Below are 22,502 nucleotides of genomic sequence, written 5' to 3'. Positions count from 1 at the left end.
AAAAAGAATAAATTCTGGTACGTGTTACAACACAGTTGAATCTTGAAAACATTATGAAATAGGCCAGACACAAAAGGAGAAACAGTGTATGTTTCTATTTATATGAAGTATCTTAAATAGTCAAATTCATACAGACAGGAAGTAAAAGAGTGGTTCTTCTTCTAGTGGCCTGAGAAGGAGGAATGTTTATTGTTTACTGTTTGCAGTGTTTTTGATGAAAAATTCCAGAGGTCAATAGTGATAATGGTTGTACAACAATGAGAATGTATTTAATGGCACTGAACTATACAATTAAAACTGTTTAAAATAGCTAAGCGTGGTGCTCACACCTAGTAATCCTCGCTACTTGGGAGGCAGAGACTGGGAACATCACGATTCAAAGACAGCACAGGCAAAAAGTTTGCAAGACCTCATCTTAACCAATAAATATCTGGGCATGGTCGTTCATGTCTGTCATCCCAGCTACGCAGGAATCATAAATAGGAGGATCATATTCCAGGCTGGCCCAGGCATAAACATGAGACCCTATTTGAAAAATACTTTAAACAAAAAGAGCTGGGAGTGTGGCTCAAGTGGTAGAGGGCCTGCCTAGAAATCACAAGACCCTGAGTTCAAACCCTAGTACTGCAAACAGATTGTTTGCAATGTAAATTTATGTTATATATATATTTTTACATGGAGAAACAAATAACAATCATGAAAAGAATGTCATTGCCTCATCCTAACTAGACCTTTGAGTTATTCTTTGCTGAAATTATGCCCTTCTGCTTTTTCTCCTCTGACCTCAGGTCTAAAAATACCACAGTGGCATCTCAACAAGCCTTCATTAAACTCTAATAGCATACTGCAAGGCCAGTTTAGTAATTTCCTCTCCTGCAAATGTAACTTTCTTGAAACATTATTTATTTATCTGTTTACTTGCCAAGGCCAGCCACATCACAGAAACATCAAGAGAAGAGCCTAATTTTCCCTGCCCTGGTTAGAGCCTGTAGGACAGATGGCATGGTACAGACAGCAGGTCACAGACTGGGCAGGTGGCCCAGTCTTTATTCTGAAGTAGAATTCAGTTCTTGGACTTTGGGATCAATTATACAAGACCACTGATGAGTCCCAATCTCTTTTATCAAGGAAGAAATAAGAGATCTCTCCAGAAAAAAAAGCAAGGAGGAAGGAGGAAGCATCAATTGTGTCATTTGACACTTCTATACCTGTTCACAGTCAAGTTTCTTCCTAGAGAATCAGAAATATTAGCAGCTTCATGTCTCTGCCAGTTGAATATCCACAACCTTCAGACTTCTAGCCATAACCTTTATAAAAGAATACTCTTCAGTTGACGTTAGATCTAAAAATAGACTAATTAGGTAACTGTGGGTGTGAGAATGGATACTCCAAGTTTGGCCTTTGAGCTAGATCCAAGATGGAAGTAAAGAGAGTGCAAATGGTCAATGGGATGATTTTGGAGAATGGCCTGAATTGTCTTCCAGATTTGCATTAAGAGTCCTAATTTTAGCCTGTGACTCTTTCTTTACTTCTTGTCTTGACTACTGATTGGAAATCTAGAGTTTTTTTCTTATTTGTCTTTAAGATCCCATTGTTTCTCTGAGTGTGAAGAAACACACAGACATTGGACCATTGTATTAAAGTCTGTTTTATAACCAGTGATTTCTGAATTGCATTCTGTTCAGATTTAGTTCCTAAATTTCACCTCACATCAGTGGTTGTCTAAACTAACCCTGAATCTTGAGAGTGTATAGGTGGTAGTGGCTCAACAAAACCCCCATTATTTTCAAAAAGAAGTATGACAAGGATTATAAAATTTCTACTGTTCAGTACAGAACAACATGTGTGCAACATTTTCAAAACAGAAAAAAGGGTGTGGTGAGGTTCCCAAATCAATAAGACAATCCATAAGGACTTACGAATTCAAAGAAAAGCTGAATATGGGTCAAACTTGGGAAATTTCTCTCCGAAGGGTGGGTTTGGAGGAAGACTTCTAATACTGCATTTGAGGAAAAATAGATCCGCCAGGCCCCTAGGTTCTGACTGCCATAAAAAGGTATGAAATTTATCCCTATGCCAAAAAATACTTTGTCAGTTGCTTCTAGTCACCAGCTAACAGGTACCAAACCCTAGAGATTGTCCTGCAGAAAGAAACAGGCCCAACTTATTTATTAGTTTAAATCAAGATTGCCAAAATGTAATCAGAGACAAGCAGCATTACACTCTCTGAGAGGCTTTTAGAAACAGATTTTTGAGCTCCAGCCCAGATGTACTGAGTGAAAACGTCTGAGGTGAAGCCCAGAAATCAGCAGTTTGGAAAAATCCCTAAGTGATTCTAATGAATACTCAAATTCAAGAACCAGACCTGACAAAGCTGGGGAAAATGACAAAAATCTGGTGTTGATCAAGAAGTAAATGAACATTTATGTAATCTTACAGACAACCAAGTCAGTGGTTTCATCTATTTTTACTTTGTTTTCTTGATTCCAAAATATTTCAGCATTGTTGAATGTCTTATTTGAGGACTATGTGTGTGACTACAGTTACTAATATCCTGGAGCCTCATTACACTGTGGCCTGTGGTGTCTGTGGTTCCCAATGTCTTTATCACATGACATGGGCTTCTCTTGGGATGTTGGCTTATTATTTGCCATTTTTTTCTCTCTTCTTCTTGCCAATTGCAATTAAAATCAAGCCATCTCTTATTGGATTTGATATTACCTTGCTTAGTTACTTCATCCTTCACAGGCCCATCCTTACTGAAGATAACAGAACCAGCCCTACAGAGGGGATGTCTCTAGAAGCAGCTTTAGGAAGCTTCAGGAGTTGGTACAGACACTGCACTAAACCATCAAGAGATTCCCTATTGGGATTTTTGTGGTCCACACATAGACAAGCTTTTTTGGTAAATGAAGTAACATGGGTAGAGAACTACCTGGTCATTAGTACAAGGCCAAGCCACCACCACGAAAACAGAACGCAAGGAAATGAACAAGAGGTCCTTAGCTACTAAGAGCTTGTCAGAACTTTTGCCAGAAAAGTTGTCAAGTAGTCTTCTTAACCTCCAAGATGGCAATGAGGACATGAACATAATATAATTCAACTTGTGCATCCTCTGGGTGCTAAAGAGTAAAATGCCACTAGGATTCAAGGCCATGAGAAGGAGGAACGAGGTCTGCAGGCACACAGACACTGCTGATATTCATATGTCCAGCCAATGTTACACTGTTGACTAAAGCCTATCTTCACAATGGAATTCTTTTTTTTGTAACTTGCTTATTATAAAACATTTCCAACATGTAAAAAAGTAGAACAGTATACCACCGTCAACAAATTTCAACTGATGGTCAAACTCACCTTATGTTTACCCTCACAACTTCCCCATGTTATTTTGAATCCAATCTGACATTTTATACCATTTCAATATATATTTCTAAAAGATAATAACTTAAAAATGACAAAACCAACAATACCATGATCACATTTAAAATGAACATGAATTCCAAATAGCCTGTCAGTGTTCAAATTTTTAATTGTCTCATAGATACATGTTTTTTACATTTTGTTTGGGTCTGGATACAAATAAGATCTGTACATTGCAAGTAGTTGATGTTTTTCCTTAAATTATTTCAATCTATATATTACTCTTGTATTTTTATTTCAATTTATTTGTTGAAGAAGTCATCATTTAACCAACATGAGAAGTGCTTCTCAAACAATAATGCACACATCCCCAAAGGCAGATTCTGAATTACTAAGTCTAGATTAATAAGTCTGAGATTGTGCATTTCTAACAAGCTCTGTGTTGCTGCCAGTTGGCAGCCCCAACTTTGAGTAGCTGGGTTATAGGATACACTATATCTTATACAGCATATAGAATACACTATACACCGAATCAAAATCTGAATTTTGCTGATTGAGTCTGTTCAGTGTATTCTAACATGTTCATCTGACATCTCCATTTTCTAAAATAGTAATTGAATACAAGGACTTGATCACATTTTTTATTTTACTTTTTTATATGTGTTCAGAGATGGTAATTTGTCCTTTCATCAGGAAGCACATGAAACAACCCTTGGTTGTCTCTATTCTTGTAAAGCTATTAGCCTGATCTCTAGGGTTTATATCCATTTATTCATTAGGGGATACAAAATTAGATATTCTAATTCTCTCATTTCTTATTCATTCGTTAGCTAGAATATCATCATAAACACAAATGTCTCATCTAATATTTAGTTACTTAATAGTAGAGTTCCCATAGAATCTAGGTGGAGAGGGTGGACTTGATTCTTTTCCTTTGTTTACCAATTTTCAAACTAATGACATGGTTTAGCAACATCTTCCAGTTTGTTTTTTTATAAATATTTGTCAGGTGTTGATTCTTGTGGTTGCTGCTATTTATAAATTAATTAGAAATTCATGGATTTAAAACTATTTCACACATTTCTGAAAGATTCTTCTGAAGGGGTTTCTAGTTGGTCCCTGTGTCCTTTTGATACAACTCTTACAGGATTTGAAATCTTCATTTCTCTTTCGTGTGACAAGATGCTAAGACTCAATTTGTACATTCTGTTTCTTGACCTAGATCTGCAATTGGCCATTTCTCTGAAGACCATTGTTTCTTTTAGTGGAAAATGTGTTTAAAGATGATAATCTGGGTTGTTATGGTGCTTGCCACTACTAGGTTGATATAATGGAAACTTCTTAACCCTATAAATACATTCTCCAATAGTTTCAGCTGGGAATATACATATCTGTATATGTATTCTAGAAGTGTTGTACACTGTTATTCATTGCTCATGAAATACCCCCTTTCTTCTGAAGTTAACTTCAGAAAAAGATAATATGAATAAAAATATTTCTGAGTTGTTTTATTAAATGTGCCATGTAAACAAAAATGCATCATTCTTAGAGTAATAAATACTTGATAATAAAAAATCAGAACAGACCTTGGAAAAGTTATTTAACTTCTTATCCATCCAATTTCATGATCTGAAAAACACCTCCCTCACAGGGGCTATTAATAAAACAGCTATCATTTTCCCAGTGTTTACTAGAGCCAGACACTTTATACACATTTTTTCACTTAATTCTTACAGCAACATTTTTAAGTAAGTGATGTTTTCTTCATTTTATAAATGAGCACACTTCCCCAGGGGGATCCAGTCAGTTAGGTGGCAATCGGTGCTTTCCCTCAGGTCTCCCTGGCTTCCTGCTTTTAACCTGGTATTTAGGGTCCCAGCTAAGTGAGAGGATGAATGCATGGTGCCAGTGGCCCACTCCCCGACAAATGGCCTTCAGTGGAAAATAAATGACAGTTAACAGAGTGGCCATGATGGATCTCCACTTGGCATGTGCAATGGGAGAGTGGGGGATAGGTAGGGAAAGCAAGGCAGCCAGCTTTCTTTCTTTCCAGGCATCTGGCTCATTGACACTCCATCCTGTTAATTTCCCATGTTGGGTCTAACCTATGTGTCCGTCATGACAGATGCTCTCATGTCAGAGCTCAAGGTCAGCCCTCAAAAGCACAGGCTGGCACCTTCTGTCATGTTGTCTTTTGAATACACTCAGCAAGTGGCAGGCATCCGGAGGCAAGCCTGCTTTGGCCTCTTCCCCTTACATCGTGCGTCATTAACTGCTACACAGCTCTTTGTTCAAAACAAAATTCACAAAACTGACAGATTCATCTGCCTAATGTTGGGAGGCATCAGAGCCAATTACAGTATAGTTCCAGAAGGCAAATAGGGTCACTTTTCACAAAATGGGATGAAGAAAAGGAAAATAGTCTTGTCATTAAAAAGGACAAATACATTTTCTTCTCAGCAGGCTCACCCTAGTAAAATAAAGAGTTTTGTATTAATGCGTAGTTTCATTATGATTACTTTGAATAATTTCAAATCAAAGTATCCACCTCCCATTCACCCCAGCCAAACTCTTAATAATCGTGTGGAGTTACTGAACAGTGTTTCTTGTTGTAAGTGATATCTTCACAATCACAGAAAGTTTAAAGGAAAAAGCACAAAATTTTGACTCTTTCTATAGAGCAAATAACTACATATATTGTTTAAAATTACATGGAAAGCAGACTTGTGTGTGTGTGTGTGTGTGTGTGTGTGTGCATTTTACTTTGAATCCAAGCCTGGAGGTCTTGTTTTGCTGGGCTATGCTTTGTATCTACTCAAGTTCTTCAGCAGAAGAGGACAAATTTTACTTGTTTGAGGGAAAGCTCTTACAATGGCTTAGCACAGTTCCAAATCTATCCCTCTCATGCCAACTGCAAAAATTCAGGATAACCAAGGAAATTTAGAGAGACTACTGCTGTCCCACAAGACTATTCTCCCTTCTGACACCAAATACAAATTTGGGGTGCTAGAAGCTCTATCAACCACCCTGATGTTCAATAATTTGCAAGAAGATTTCACAGAATTCACTGAAGGCTATAATTAATACTATGGTTACAGTTATAGGGAAAAGATGCAGATTAAAATCAGCTGGGCAAGAACAACATCGATCAGAGTTCAGGAGATATGCTCACCACAGAGCTTCCATGATGCTCTCTCCATGAAGTCAGTATGCATTACTTACTTTCCCAACACTGTTGTATATCAATATGCACAGAATATTGTTAATCAGAGAAACTCACTAAAACGTTCATGTTCAGAGTTTTTATTGGGGTTCATTATGCAGGCATAACTGATTGCTCACAGGACTGATCTCAGTCTTCTGTCTTAAGCTGTCTAGGCACAACCCAAAACCCTCACTCTAAATCACATTGCTGGTCTTTCTGGCATGACCAACTCTAACCCTAAGTCATGTTGTTAGCCAACGAGAAAGGCCTGGCCATTTTGGGGGCAAGGTTACGTTCTTTATTACACAACTACCTACACAGTTACCTTATGTAGGAGTTTTGCCATGATGGAAAATCCAGCTACAATAAAATCAAGATAATAATAAGACTTACTTGCCAGGCAAGCAGTTTACAAATATCTCATTTAATCCTCACGAGCACCTATGGAGGCAGGTCCACATAGTAACAGTGATGTGTACCTGAGAAAGATTGAGGATTAAAAAAACTAAGTTCTACAACATCATCCTGTAAGAGCCTAGGTGAGAACCCACTGCTGAGTGCCTCAAGTTCCCTTCCCCATGTTGCACCACCAAAGGGAAGGAAGGCATGGCTGCCATGAAACATGACTGACTCCACAGAATGCTATCCCTGTTGTCTTCTCAAGAAGACTGTCCACTGGAGCTAAGCAACAGGGTTGGGCCCCAGGAAATGGCCCAATTTGGCAGACTTGCTGTTCAAATCAAAAGGAAGGGACTCTTGGGATGACTTTAAACAGCAAAAGCCTGCCTGTATAGGTAACTGCAAATGATAAAGAAAAAGTTAATATGACTTTGAAGGGGATTTTATACTCAAGAGGTATAAACTAGATAGAGTTTAGGGTATGAGTAGAAGTTCAGTTTTAATGGATTTAATTTTGAGATTTAGGTGACCTATATGATGAAATATGTCTATTAAAACTGGGGGGTAGGAGGAAGGAAGAGGGAGAATGATGGAGGGAAAAAATCCAAGCTATATTTTAATACATATGCAAATATCACAATATATCCCCTATACGACTATTATATACTAATAAAATAATTTTTTAAAAAACTAGAAACATGAGATGGAAACATTGGATTGTGTTTCATCATGTAACAGCATAACATTTGGAGGCACCTGTCAGTTACAGATAGCATTCAGCCATTCAAGCAGGTTTATAGCTTTGTAGGGTGTTCTTTCTAAGAATTTAATGTGAATTCTCTGAACTGTATAGACAGTTTTAATCTTGTTGCTTAAGAGAATTTTTAGATTTCATGTACTATCTTCATTAAGTGGTAGAATCACCTGTAACACATAGGTATTTGCCAACAGAGCTGAAGAGTTGACGTTCAGTCTTTTCATATGGAATTTGAGATATCCTAAAAAGTTGTTTGTTTGTCTGTCTGTTTTAACTGACCACACAATAGTAATATCTGGAAAAACTTACTATTAACTTTTATATACATACAGAAGAAAATGTTAGCAATTGTGTTTTCTCTCCTAAAACACATCAGGACCACAGAAATTTTAGATATTTGAGAGTGAAGGTATAAATGTACTACATAAAATCATATTTGAGCTTTTATAAAAAATGACTGCTTAAAAAATCCAGGATACAAAGGTTTTTTAGTTTAAGTGACTTGACTCATGTTTTTTGTTTGTTTTGTTTTACTAGGATTTGAACTCAGGGCCTATATACTTGCTAGTCAGGTACTTTACCACTTGAGCCACTTCTCCAGCCCCTTGATTCATGCTTTTAAATTGTTCATATGCTGGAGGTATTGCTCAAGTGGTTGAGTGCCTGCCTAACAAAAGTAGGAGGGTCTGAGTGCTGTTAGGTTAAAACTATTTAATGAAGCAAGGGTAGATGAGAAAGAAAACAAATCGACCTCAACAGACTGGACGGGCCTTTATTAAAAGCCAGAGAGGGGCACCAAATATGCCTGGAAGAATCTGAAAGTAAGTGGTGCAGGGTCATAGTAAAGCATGGTCCTTAAGTAGGGAGGGAGGAGGAAAACCAAGGTAGTTGGTTCCAGGAAGGGAGAACAGGTGTCTGGGTTGGTGAAATATGTCATTTTGCAAGTCATACAATGCTGCAGGGGAGGCGGGGAATTTTGAGAAAGTCTCGGGGCAGGGATATCTGTTCAAGTCTTTTGTAACCTTCTAAGTTCAACCACCAGTATACTAAATATATGTATATATGTACCAAATATTGTACTATACCAAATATAAATAGATGTATATGTGTGTATTCATATGCTGAAATATTTGCCTCAGTGCAAACAATAAATTGAATTAATAATTAGAGCTAGAATATCTTAGTGTAGTTATCAATGCATAAAAGGTAATTCTGAAATAAATAAAATAAACTTAGTGATAGGAATTCTATCCTGTATGCAATCATATCTTGCATATAGGCTTATATCCAGGTCAAAGCAAAAGTTACCAGAACCTAATGTGATTATGATTTATTTTCACTTGCTTTTAGGTATTTTCCAAATTCATGTTAGTAATTTCTTAAAAATAGCCATATAACTGGGCAGATTTTAAAGGTCTTACTCAGCTGTCTTACCGTAATAACAATCTTACATAGAGTAAATATCTCAATCACTATTCTAGGCAGTATAGGATACTAAAAAGAAAAATATCAGTACTGAAAGAGACTGGGAAGGGATGGCAGGGATTTTAGGAAGGCTTTCCAAGGAGTTAACATTTACACTGGGTCTTGAAGAATGAGTAGGAGGGGTTTTATTTGTTTTTGTTTTTGTTTTTTTTTTTTTTGGAACTGGGGTTTGAACTCAGGGCTACATAGAGCAACAGAGTCCATAGAGTTTGTAAGTAGGTAGGCAGGGAGGGAGAGAGGGAGAAAGACCTATTATGAGATTAGGCTCCTGTGATTATGGAGGCTGAGAAGACTCACAATCTGTCCATTGTAAACTGGAGACTCAGAAAAACTGGTCCAAAGGCCGAAAAACCAGTGGAACAAATCTCAAACCAAAGGCAAATCCCTTCCTCTGCCTTTTCTTCCCTTCAGGCCCTCAGTGGTTTATATGATGCCCGTCCACATTGGGAAGGGCTGTCTGCTTTACTGAGTCCCACTGGTTCCAATGCTAGTTTCATCTGGAAACACTTCATAGACACATCTAGAAATAATGCCTAACTGGACACCTATGGCCCAGTGACGGTAATCCACACAATTAACCGGAGTGAGGAGTCAAGGATTGCAGGACTCTACCAATTACTCAGAGGCCTTGTGCATATACCTTGCATTCGATGTTTTCATTACTTATATTACCTTTAATCTGTAATGTAATGACCAAAATCGTAATAGCAAATGTTACTATCATCCCTATTTTACAGTAGAGGATTGAGCTACTGGGCCACTAACCCAGGTAACCTCCTACCATATAGCAGGAGGCAGCCAGACTGTTGCTAATAAGCACAAATATTATTGGGTGGCCTTGTATGCTCTTCCTAATATCACTGCCTATAAAAATAAATTAAAAAACTAAAATTTAATCTTTATTATCCTTTTTTGTGTTTTATCCTTACCTTCAGGTTCATGATAGACAATATAATCATTCTCATGAGCAATTTACATTTTTATTTCACCATAATTGCCAATTAATCCATCACTCTTCTAAATAAGCAGAGTCATTTTAAACTCTAAATTCTAATATTGCATTTCAGTTTTAAGAAGTGAGAAAGTTGAGCATGGGCTCATGCCTATGATCCCAGGACCTAGAGGCTGTGGCTGGAAGTTTGTGAGTCTAAGGGCAGCCTAGGCTACAAAGTAAGTTCAAACTTTGCCTAAGCTACAGAGTGAAACCCTGTCTCAAAAAAAAAGTAATTAAAACCTTTGTCACAAGACATTCTTCTTTTCACATTCACTGATTAATACGTGATTTGCCTGTGGCATTCTGGTAAAAGAGGCAAAATTTGGCTTCAAATTGTTAGCCAAGCTGGTGTTTGTTCAAGTCAGAGTCTCACCTCCCTCCTGTTGTGGCAATGTGTGCTGAGTTCTGGTGTGAGTGGTAACACCATGAAGGATCACAGGAGAGCCCTTTGTGAAAATGTGGTCCTAAGAATGATGCAGCTTCTTGTTCCCTTAACTGAATTCACCTAGGGTGCTATCTTGAAGTGTTTTTATACTCTACTCATTACCACATTGATGATGGGGGGCACAAGAATACAAAGTTCTTTAGCTTTCTAGTCACCAGTGTAAATGTGGACCACATTTCACATTTCAACCCTTGTACAAAAATTGCCTTTCATTTACTTAGCACTTGGTAGCCACCACTACCCTTGTCACACCCCTGTGTGACCATTGTTATTATAGTAGACACTGTAGCAAGTCTATAATACACTTGCAATTAGACTTGTAATTAGACTTTTTTAAGCCATGAAGTTGATTTAAAGCCTTATTTCACATTCCACAAGAGAAATTATGTCAAGCAGAGAAATGTCGGTCCTTCATACTGAACTCCTGGTGCTGGAACACATTCAGGTGGGGAGGACACACAGTTGCACGACTGGGCACTTGCATCTTCAGGGGTACTGTGCATGGAGGCTTCCATATGACAGGTGCTATCCAGAGTTGGCTGGTGAGTTTGGACAGATAGGCAGGAAAAATCCTTTAATGAGGAACACTTGGCTCACAAGGACAATGTCACATTTCCAATTCACTGGGGCAAAAGATGGTGCAATGCTGGGCTGGAGGCATGGCTCAAGTAGTAAAGTGTCTGCCTAGTAAACATGAACTCCTGAGTTCAAACCCTAGTACTGCCCAAAAGGAAGGGGGAGGGGTAATGCTGATAAGTGTAAAGCCTGATTGTCATAAGTTCAGATCCTTATTCATCTCTGTTACAAGTTATTTAATTCCTCCAGACTCACTCTTGACATCTGTTACAGGGCTAATAGCAGTATGTAGTGAATAAGCTTATTATATGATTAGGTAAATGAATGTTTATAAAGATATAGACATTGCCTGATATCTAATAAGTATCACCTAAGTGTCTTTTAAAAGATTTTTAGAAACACTTTTGATCATTCCATTGATGCTTAGTAAAATTAGTTGTAAATCACATGATCGAAATTATCAATAATTTCCCTCTCTTCTCAGTTATTGATGTTGTTATTGTTGCTGGAATGTTATGTTTCTTTAAATCTGAATAACTTTCTTTAATTGTTTTTTCACACCTGTGAATATTGGCATACTTAATTAGCATAGCCTTAAAAAGGGAATAAAAGCAAAATGAAACTTTATATCAATTATAGACTTTTACATGTACAAGGATATACAGGTTCTTTGCTGCATTGTTTACAAGAGCGACAAGCTATAAACAGTTTACATTGTTTATGTCTGTAGGTAGAAGACTGACAAATTGTGACATAATCAGAAAACAGTAATATACATCAGTTAAACAAATTAGCTCTACATTAAACAATGCACTTATATTACTAAAACAATGTTAAGTACAAGTAGCCCTCAAAAACATGCATAATGTATACAATAAGTCTTTGGGTAAAATTTTAAAACATGCCAGAGAAAATTATATACTATTTTTGATACATACGTGTGTAGAAAATATGCAACAGAAACAGCAACATAAAGGATACACAACAATATCAAGAGATTTGAGGGAGGAAGGTCTAAAATGGTATCTGGTAGGGGCAGAGAGGAGTTTTCAATTTCATCTGTAGTTTTCATTTTCTTTCCCAAAAAAAGACTGAAATAAACATCATAAAATGTTAACATTTATTAAATCAAGGTGGAGGGTACATTATTACTTTATTCTCTGATATTTTCATTAATATTTAATCATACTGCTAATAAAAAATGATAAACAATGCATTTAAATGCCAAACCATAATTCTAAATTTTCTACTCATGAATTTTATTACTTTTCCCAGTTAATTAAAAAAAGGCAGAGGGGATTTCAAAGCTTTAACATATCACCAGTTGCACTGGTGTTTCTTATGGATGGCCCAATTTCGTGAAGTTTGGAGAGGGCTTAGCACAGGGACACTAAGAATGTATTTTCATTATTTTAGAAAGAGTTTTAATGGTCTATTGTACATCAGTGTTAGTGGGAGTCAGGTAGATAAATCCCCAAGCAGTCCTTTTGAGGGTTGTATTTTTTACTTAGTCAAAAAATGTAAAAAGCGCTCTTTCTCCTTCCTAGATAATTCTGCTAAGCAAGTGTATTGTATATTTCCAGACACTCCAAATGAGGCAGTATGCAAGCATTTATTTAGGGTGCTTTGCTTTGCAGATGTTTTCAGCAGGTCAGTAAGGCAGCTAATCATTTTTTCAAATAAATGTAATAAATTACACTTTGGATATGTCCTTGATTAGTAGAACAAACAGTACTACTATAACCTGCTTTTTCATTTTAATAAACTGAGATGCAGCTTCTGTGCTCTGGATTTGGTAACAGTTCATTGTGTAAATCAACTGGGATGATAATGACCTATGACTTTAGAATGACAGCTTTGAGGCTGAATATGCTATTAACCATTTTATGTTCTGTGTATAGTGTATTATATGTAAAATATGCACCAAATTAATTTTGTCAGGTGTTGTCTGCATTTTAATTAGAAAACAATTTGACTGGCTGGAACATTAATGTTTATAGTAGATATATTTTAAGTACCTCAATTTCAATGTTAATTAACATTACTTAGATTGCTAAACATGCAATTCATACATTCTATATTTTTATGGACGCTCACCGTATACTGTTGGGTCTTAGAGATAAAGTTAGAACCAAGATAATGCCATTCTCTTCAAATTGTTAATAATCTAACGAATAGCAGAGACAAGAAAAAAAGGTAATTATAAAGCAGAAAGAGAAGTTCTATCTGAGGGATGAGCACAGGGTATTAACAGACCACATAGCAGGGCCACCCAACCCAGTATAGAGTGGTATGAGTATCAAGGAAGTCTTCCTGGTAGAAATGCACATGCTGGTACTTCATTTAGAGACTGGGGAACAGTAGTCCAAGCAGAGGATTTAGCACATGGAAAAACCCAAAGACAAGACAAAGCATATTTTAGGCCAAATGCTTTGGTCATGGTCATTTCTTTTAGTTTGAAGGGTCTTCACTACTTTGTGGCTATATCTCTTAGGAATTCCTAGTCCATGTCACCATGAAAATGGCCACTGGATATCAACCACCTGTAAGTCCTAAATTTGATCATCAGCCCAACACCCAGCCCTTGGTCATCACCAATGAGAATTTCTAATTAAGTTTTCCAGACTTTTTTTTTTAAAGCACTCCAGATGATGTGAGTATTCAATGAGGTTGAGGATCACTAGTTTACAAGACAAATCATGATATGTATGTTGATTTATCCAATGCGCAGGTACGTAAGAGAGGCTGAAGTGCTCTGCAAGGGCACTGACAAAGTGATATGACTGTGAAGAAATGACCATCCACCAGCCATGATTGAAGCAAAACCATGCAAAGAGTGACTCATATTCCAAACCTGGCTGTGGAAATATTCAGATAGATGGCACTGCACACTTTTCTTAATTCCTTAATTCAGTCATTTCAAAAAACATAACTAACCCTTACTGATCCAGACATTAACTCTACCACCCAAAATCTCAGTCTAGTGAAGAGACCATTTCTATGTAGTCATGATCATGCAGAAGGACTATACAGAATTGAGGACGTATCACCTAGTTGGAGATTGAGGTAAGAGAAAAGAGCAGAAAATGAATTTTGAACAATGAATAGGAGTTAATAGAGCTCACTGAGATAGAAAAACTGAACATGGTAGGAGCATAGACTGTGAGAATTGTGATATTAAAACTGAGACTAGAACCCAATGCTAGCTACCAAAGGTCATGGGACATTTCTCTCTTGTTGCCAACTAGCCACAACCCATGCTATAACAGTCTCTGTGTAGCCAGAAACCTTTGTGCTCCCAAGTCTCCATAAAGTTAGAAAGACTATAGGCCAAAGGCAAAAATCAGGAGTCCAAACTTCTGAGAGTGGCCCAGAGAGACACAGGTGAGGATGTGGGGTTCTGCTGAGGTTCCTGAGGATCAGTGAAAGCACAGCTATGGTACCAACAGGGTAAATCATTGGGCAGGAAGTCTGTGAGATAGATTCCAATGATTCCTGCTTTCTGGCATTCTCTCTCCTTAGGTATAGACTGGACCTTTTGACTCTTTTTAAAAGAACAGAGGAGTAGAATAGACAGGTCACTTTTCAAATCAGGTTATAAAAGAAACCCAGTCTCCTATCTGTTCTCTCTCTCTCTCTCTCTCTCTCTCTCTCTCTCTCTCTCTCTCTCTCTCTCTGTGTGTTTCTCTCTCTCTCTCCATTCTCATCCTTGGGGTGAACTCACAGCCATGTTTTCAGGCAGCACTGTGAAAAAAGGCCCTCGTGGTGGGGGACAAAGGCCTGCCAAGAGCCATGTGCTTGAGCTTGGAAGCAGATCTCTCCCCAGCAAGTCCTTCAGATGAGACTGTACTTTTGGCTGGCAACTTGTCTATAATTTACTAGGAGGTCCTAAGCCAGAAATACTGTTAAGTCATACTCAGATTTTTGACCCACAAAAACTGAGATTAAAATTTTTTTTATTTTTTTATTTTTTTTTATTTTTATTATTTTTTTTAAATAGCATCTTTTATATAATACTTGTTTTAAAAAAAGGATATAGAGGAAAGTTAGGGCACACTTGGAATTGAAGGCAAATGAACATGTCACCAAGAAAAAGTTGTGGTACTCTTTTAAATTGGTACTTAAATGTAAAATTACTACACTACATGAAAGAAAAATAAGAGTTTTGAAACAAAAGTGACATTCACCTTAAATAGTTGTAAGGAGGAGAGGCAGAGAAAAAGACAAGAAGAAAGAAAATAATAGATTGGAGGAAAAAAGGGAGAAAAGAATAATATCATTGACTAATAAAACCAAAAACATTTTTTAAAACTATTACTAAAGTAGATTAAGATCTAGAAGAATTAGTCAATTAACATGGCAAAGCTGCCAATTGAACTGAACTGAACAATTTTTTTTCTGTAAAGCGTCAGTAGTAAATATTGTACATAATCTGTGGCCATTAATACAATTTGTTGGTGTCATAGAAAAACAAACACAGGCAGTTACTTAAATGCATGATTATGCTGTGTTCCAAAACATTTTAAAATATTTGTTTTAAACAGCTATGTTTGGTGATAATTAGTTATGCAGCAGTAAATAATATATATAGTCACCATTTGCTCAGTGTCTGTATATTCCACATTGTCTATGAGGAACTCACAGACTGACTACAAAGAGATATTATTAGCATGACTGTGCCACCTTTAAAAATTATTTCAACTTGAAATACATGTGAAAGCAAGAATGAAGCAATTCAAAGTCTGTTCAGATACTGCCAGTTTAAGAGGCAAGATGGTAGGACTGGGGGTATGGCTCAAGTGGTAGAGAGCTTGCCTAGCAAGCACAAGGCCCTGAGTTCAATCTTTAGTACCACCACCAAAGCAAACCATAAAAGGGGCATGATAGTGAAAATTATAGTTATTGGCAGCATTAACCGTCAAATGGAAGTCTTTTCAGTCCCGGAGTAACTGGGAACATTCTTACTCTCCACACGCCACTGGAGTGCATGTGATGTTCAAGACTAAAGAAGCCCTTAGAATAGCATCTTGGAGTCTTCTACATACCTGTTGCCACACACAAGACTTTTCCCATTTAGCTGCATTCTTTCCATTTGTATCTATTTTACCAAAATCCTGAAGTTTAGGATAATTTGGGCTTTGTGTGCTACGCAGCCTTTCTAGCTCAATTTTCCTTTCATTTTCACATGATGCAATTATTTTTTCCTCCATCTACACCCAAGAAAATGTTTTGCTTGGTGAGCTAATAACCTGCCCACTCTTACTCTGGCATAGAAACTACTACAAAGAGCCAAAACCTGCCATGGACATCGCATGCCAAGTAAAAACACATGAGTCTTTAATAGACTGATTCATTTGTTTAAATATCTGGTAAGCTTATGGAAAAAATACAATGCTGTAATATTTTGCCAGTATAAATATATCATTTATTATGTGTTAAGAACCTAACCCATTTCTTTTTAACTTTGTATCACAGGAGAAGAAAACCTCCTGGCAATTTTACGGCGAAGGTGGTGGAAGTATATGATCCTAGGACTGATAGACTTGGAAGCCAATTATCTGATGGTCAAGGCTTACCAGTACACAACTCTGACCAGTGTCCAGGTACTGTTGGTTTTTCCTTTCTCAACTTCTTCAGTTTTCAAACATAGATTGTTTCCAGTTTAATCTCTTGGGAATCTGAATACTACTCTACAAGTTTTCCAACAGGAGGAAGACTGGCTGTATAAAAATTAACTTGAGCTTCATTTATATGTCATTAATTTTTCTTAAATCAAGTATAATTGGAGAACTTTTTCCTCTTTGTTCTGAGTATACTACAATGGTCATTGACAATGCAGAAAAATAATTTGTGTCTTAGAATGCTGCCAACTAATCTTGTGTCAGCAGGATAATTATTAATAAGCATAAAAATAAATCTATTTTTATCACAACTTCTTAGAATGTTAATAGACTTTGATTAAGTAAGCAAGCTGCTTAATGATCTTTTCCTTGAGTTCTTTCTAGTGTGTGGAATTTGCGATCTCCTAAAGGGATAAGGACAAAATTCCTAAAATCTGTTATGCTTTAAGATAGCTACTATGTTTCTCTCTCCTTTTCACAGACTGAGCTGTCTGCCACTACAGAGGCCCCCTAAAGCCTTTAGGTTTCACACACATACACACACACTTTTTTCTTTATTATTAATACCTTTTTGTCAAGTGTTTTCTGTTACTTAAAACAGCTCTCTCTCCTCCATCCCTTACCCACTGAAATCTAATTCACTTCAAGGTCTTTGTACCATGCTTTTAAATCATAAATAAGGGAAAGTCCAACTAAAACCACTTTTTTAAAAGAAATTTATTGATTTTTATAATGGGAACATCTAGAAAAGGGATAGTCTTCAAGATAATTGGTCAAATGTTTTAATGATGTCACAGGGGCTCAGTTTCATCTTTTCCCTCTTCTATCTTTTGTATGGCTTATCCTAAAACAGGCCCTCTCATGGGCATAAGATGGCTGACAGCACAAATTGGGATTACATGCTCCTTCCTTCATGACCAATGAGAGACAGAAAATATGTTCATCCACAATCACCAAACAGAAGTCCAGAGCCCTATTTGACAAAACTGCATGAATGGCCAGGGGCTTGCTGTGAGCTAGTTGGTTTAGACCTGGACACCCTGAACCAATACTGGATGAAATTTCTCTTACAGCCTTAAGCAAATGTTTGTTTATAGGAAGACTACTGACATTTTCAGTGGGACAGCATCCAATTCTAGAATCAGGATGGGATCAATTCCACCTAATTATGTATCTGTCACCCATTGAGGAAAGTGTGAGGCAGACAGATATAGGAGAATTGACTGTGGTGTCCCTATACCCAATTTAGTCCTCACCTCACTACCACAAGCCTCATAATAGGAACAGAACTTTTTATCTTCTGTGCTCCTATTTTCACAGTCTCCTGCCTAAGAATGATGTTCTCAAATTCCAATCTATTCCACCAAACTAAGTTCTTTCACAGCAAGCATAACTCTTGGTCACCTTTAAATCTTTAGTACCTAATTTATTATCTAGTAAGATAATAAATGCTTTTAAAGAGGTTAATTGAATTGCATAGTCTACTGGTATTTAGGGGCAGAGAAATTCCCAGCAGTTCTCTACCTAAATTTAGAGGCTCCTATAATTTCTATGCAGGTATAGATATACAGGAAGAGTAGGTTGGATTCATTGAAGAATTGGACCCATTAGCCTGGAACCAAAAATTATAAATGGACCTACGAAAAAACGATGAGTGGTTTTCCCCTTTGGAAATATATTTGATGTATTTTCATTTCTTTTCTTTTTCTGTTGAGCATCAAAAAGTCACAAACAATTGCTGAGTTCTTAACTCCTGTGGGGTTTTTTCCAATTCTTTTTTCAAGTTTGTGTGTGTGTGTGTGTGTGTTTGGAAGAAACAATGACAATTTATTCCTAAGCTTGATGCTCAGAGCCTCAGGTATTTTTGTTCAACTCCATCATACAACAGCACTAATCCATCCTGCAACTTTTGTCAAATTAGCTTTTTGATATCCTATTAATGACACATTCTAGGGAAAAGTTTATTTTAATTCTGTAGTAAGACAGAAAAAATAAAATTCCAGTGAAATATCAACTGACCTTCATTGTAATTTATTGAGAAAGGAAGAAGTGGCAGTATAATAAGGAAATTGATCCAATACTTCTAGAACTATTTTTTCCATCAACAATATGTAAATCTATTAAATAATAATAAATAGAACAAAAGGCATTTGCTCTGGGAACCATGTCTGCATTGTTACTTACTAATTTGATTCTGTTTACTCATTGCAAATTGTTGTAACTCATAAAGACCTATAATGACTATCTCTTGTTTCTATAAATATCTGTTGAGCACATTATATGTTTTACTCCTATTAATCAGTAAGGAAAATACATTTACTAAGTATCTAAGAAACACCCTAGTTACTACAGATGATATAAAGAATAATGAATCAGCCTTGTTCTCCAAGAACTTACGAACTGATAAAAGGGGAGAAGACTTATAGTTTAATGATAGTAAGCCCATGCAGACCACAAGGAGAGATGTCCAGTGCTAGAATTTTCAAAGGAGACAGTGTTGATGGCTATGTGCAAAGTCAAGCAAGTGCCTATTCAGAAGGGTATGTGAGATTGGATAGCATGTAAGAGAATGAAACGTGAGTATAACCTTGCACATAGAATCAACAGCATTACAGAGCGTGGGACAGAAAACCCAAGGACTGTGTTTAGAGAACAATTATTCCTTTTCAATTCACACAGTCACTTAAAAAATAATTACTGAGTACTTTTGTGTTCAAGACATTATATTAGGTGATGAATGCACTTGTGAGGAAAAATACATACAGTCTATATTTTTATGGAGCTTCTGTCAAGAAGGAAAGGCAGCCTTTCATCAATAACCAAGCAAATGAACATATCGTGATCATCAAGGATAAGCATTCTTAAGGAAATCAAAACAGTTTTACTGGAATAGTTGTCAGAGGTCCTGGCTTAAATGGGAGATGGGGAGATTTTCTTGAAAACTGAGACTGGAACTGAGATCTGAAAGTATTCAGTAGAAGATTAGTTGGGAGGGAGAGAGACCCAGCAAAGAAGAGAACATATTTAAGGCCCTATGGTGGATGGACCTTAGCACGAAAGGCTCTGACCAAGGCTTCCAGGCAAGGAGACAGAAGGGAGCAATGGTCAAGTTGGGCTGGAGGAAGAGGTGGGGACTGACCTTACAGGGTTTGGTGGCCATGGGTCTTTAGGCTGAGTGTCATGGGAAGCCATCAGAAGGTTTTCAACTGCCAAGTTTCAAAGATAACTCCAGCTATGGTATGGGAGAACAAACTGAAGCAATAGGTACTTAGAAAACAATAAAGAATGGCAGAGTGAAAAGATAAGTTTGGGCTGTATTGCATAAGGTCTTCAGTGTCAGAAGGAAGAGTGTGACTTCATTTTGTAGATAACAGAGAGTCCTGAAAACTTCTGAGGAAGTGAATGATAGGATGTGACCCACTCATGCTTGTTTGAAGAAGAGGGTCTTTATTAATGATTTGCAGAGCACCAAGTACTCTGGTTTTCTGATCCTCTTAAAAACTAGAGTAAAAAGACATGAAGTGCCTCTCCCTCCTTTATCTCTTTGACTTGCAGTTTATTCACCAAACTTATTCCCATAATGTCACAATTCATGCATGAACCTTAAGAAGAAAAATATATTTTTTTGAAATAATTATAAACTTACAGGATTTTTTTAGAAAATAGAGTCCTTTGAACCCTTGATCAGATTTCCCTAATAGTGACATTTTGCTATGACTTTAGCATAATGTCAAATCCAGAATATTGTCATTGATACAATATTGTTACTATACTACATCCATTCATTTTACCTTCTTTCCTGCATGCATGCGTATATGTGCATGTGCGTGTGTGTGTGTATGTGTGTGTGTGTGTGTGTGTGTGTGTGTGTGTGTGTGTGTGTGTATGTTTAGAAGCAGTTTGATAGCATATATAGGTTCCTGTAATCACATCTACAGTCAGGATACAGAACTGTCCTCCTTCACACTACCCCTATGAAGTCACGTTGATCCCACCACCCTGTTCCCCATCAGCTGGCAACCACTAATTGTTCATCTATATATTTTGTCAGCTAGAACGTGTTATATAAAATGGGATAATATAGTATTTCGCCTTTTGAGATTGACTTTTTTTTCACTAAACTTAATGTTCTTAAGTCCATGTAAATACTTGTATGTATTAATAGTTTGCTCTTTTTACATGTTGTATAGTAATCTATGGTATGGATATACTAGCATTTGTTTAACCATTTACTTGTTGAGGTTATTTGAATTGTTTCTAGTTTTTGGCTTTTTTTGCTGCAGTGAATATTCATTTACAGTTTTTGTGTCAATAAAAGTATGCATTTTTCTAGGATAAATACTCAAAAGTGCAATTGGTGGGTCTTTTCTAGGTTTAGAAACTGCTAAAAATAATTTCCAGAGTCGCTGTACCACTTTACATTCCTACCAACAGTATATGAGAGTTAGTTATTTCCTGTCCTCACCAACATGTGGTGATTCATTTTTTAATGTTAGCCATTCCAAAGCGTGTAGTAATTCTTTTTTGTTGTTGTTTTATTATTCATATGTGCATACAAGGCTTGGGTCATTTCTCCCCCCTGCCCCCACCCCCTCCCTTACCACCCACTCTGCCCCATCCCTCTCCCCCCCACCCCCTCAATACCCAGCAGAAACTATTTTGCCCTTATCTCTTATTTTGTTGAAGAGAGAGTATAAGCAATAATAGGAAGGAACAAGGGTTTTTGCTGGTTGAGATAAGGATAGTTATACAGGGAGTTGACTCACATTAATTTCCTGTGCATGTGTGTTACCTTGTAGGTTAATTCTTTTTGATCTAACCTTTTCTCTAGTTCCTGGTCCCCTCTTCTTATTGGCCTCAGTTGTAATTCTTCATTGCAGTTTTAATTTGCATTTCTCTAATGACCAATAATGTTGAACATTGTTTGGAAAAAAATTTTTAACTTTGCCTTTATAATCAGAAGCTAAAGAAAGTTAACAGTGGCAAAAAAAAAAAAAAGATAATTTCTATGTAGGAAAAGATGATGAAAGAGAGGCATTGAAGTGAAGAAACCCAGCTGTTTTCTTTATCAGAAAGTTAAAAAGAGAGATAGTAACACCATCATGTTAGATTTATAAGGATTTTATTTTAAAGACACATTTGTGGGCTTTTATATCTCAACTTGCAAAAAGTGAATAGGTTATGGCTGTAACTTTGAGACAAATTAGCAATGACATTTGGATACATTTTAACTGCTATGCTGTTTTTATAACTGTGCTATATGAACCATTTCAGTAGAAACCAACTTTACAACTTCTTGTCCAAAGATTATTCATCTTTTTCTAGCCATGTAGTACTAAAGTGCAAACAGATTAAACTAGTGCTACTGTGACAGAAAAAAGTGGGTCTCTTCAAACGTAATAGTTTGGTAGATGGAATTAACTCAACTACCAAATTATTAGTATTATGAATTATTTTCATTACTCTCGCAAACCATGCTTGAAGGGCTTTTACCTCTGACACCAAATCTCCTCTTCACATGGTGCATATTTCAGAACTTTTCACATTCTTCAATTTCCCTGAGGAGCGAAGAACAAGAGAGTAATCCCTCCAGTCCTGATAATTCTCCTTCTGCCTCTCTTCCCTGATGTGGGCATATAGGAACAAATGCCGGCTTT

The 22,502-nt window shown here is 36.9% G+C and overlaps 1 protein-coding gene across 2 annotated transcripts in view; it reads left to right on the top strand.

Annotated features, from left to right (window-relative positions):
• The window catches only part of Slc35f1 (solute carrier family 35 member F1), a 421,981-nt gene that overhangs the window by 323,446 nt on the left and 76,033 nt on the right, over positions 1 to 22,502 (top strand). For both annotated transcript variants that reach the window (XM_074075687.1, XM_074075684.1), the window contains exon 3: positions 16,700 to 16,827. In XM_074075687.1, coding sequence (XP_073931788.1) covers positions 16,700 to 16,827 — 128 coding nt within the window. The remainder of the gene's footprint in view (positions 1 to 16,699; positions 16,828 to 22,502) is intronic.

This window comes from Castor canadensis, chromosome 1 (assembly GCF_047511655.1).
Source record: "Castor canadensis chromosome 1, mCasCan1.hap1v2, whole genome shotgun sequence".
Classification (NCBI taxonomy): Eukaryota; Metazoa; Chordata; class Mammalia; order Rodentia; family Castoridae; genus Castor; species Castor canadensis.
The sequence above is the reverse complement of the archived record's forward strand: the minus strand, read 5'-3'. Positions and strand labels throughout refer to the sequence as shown.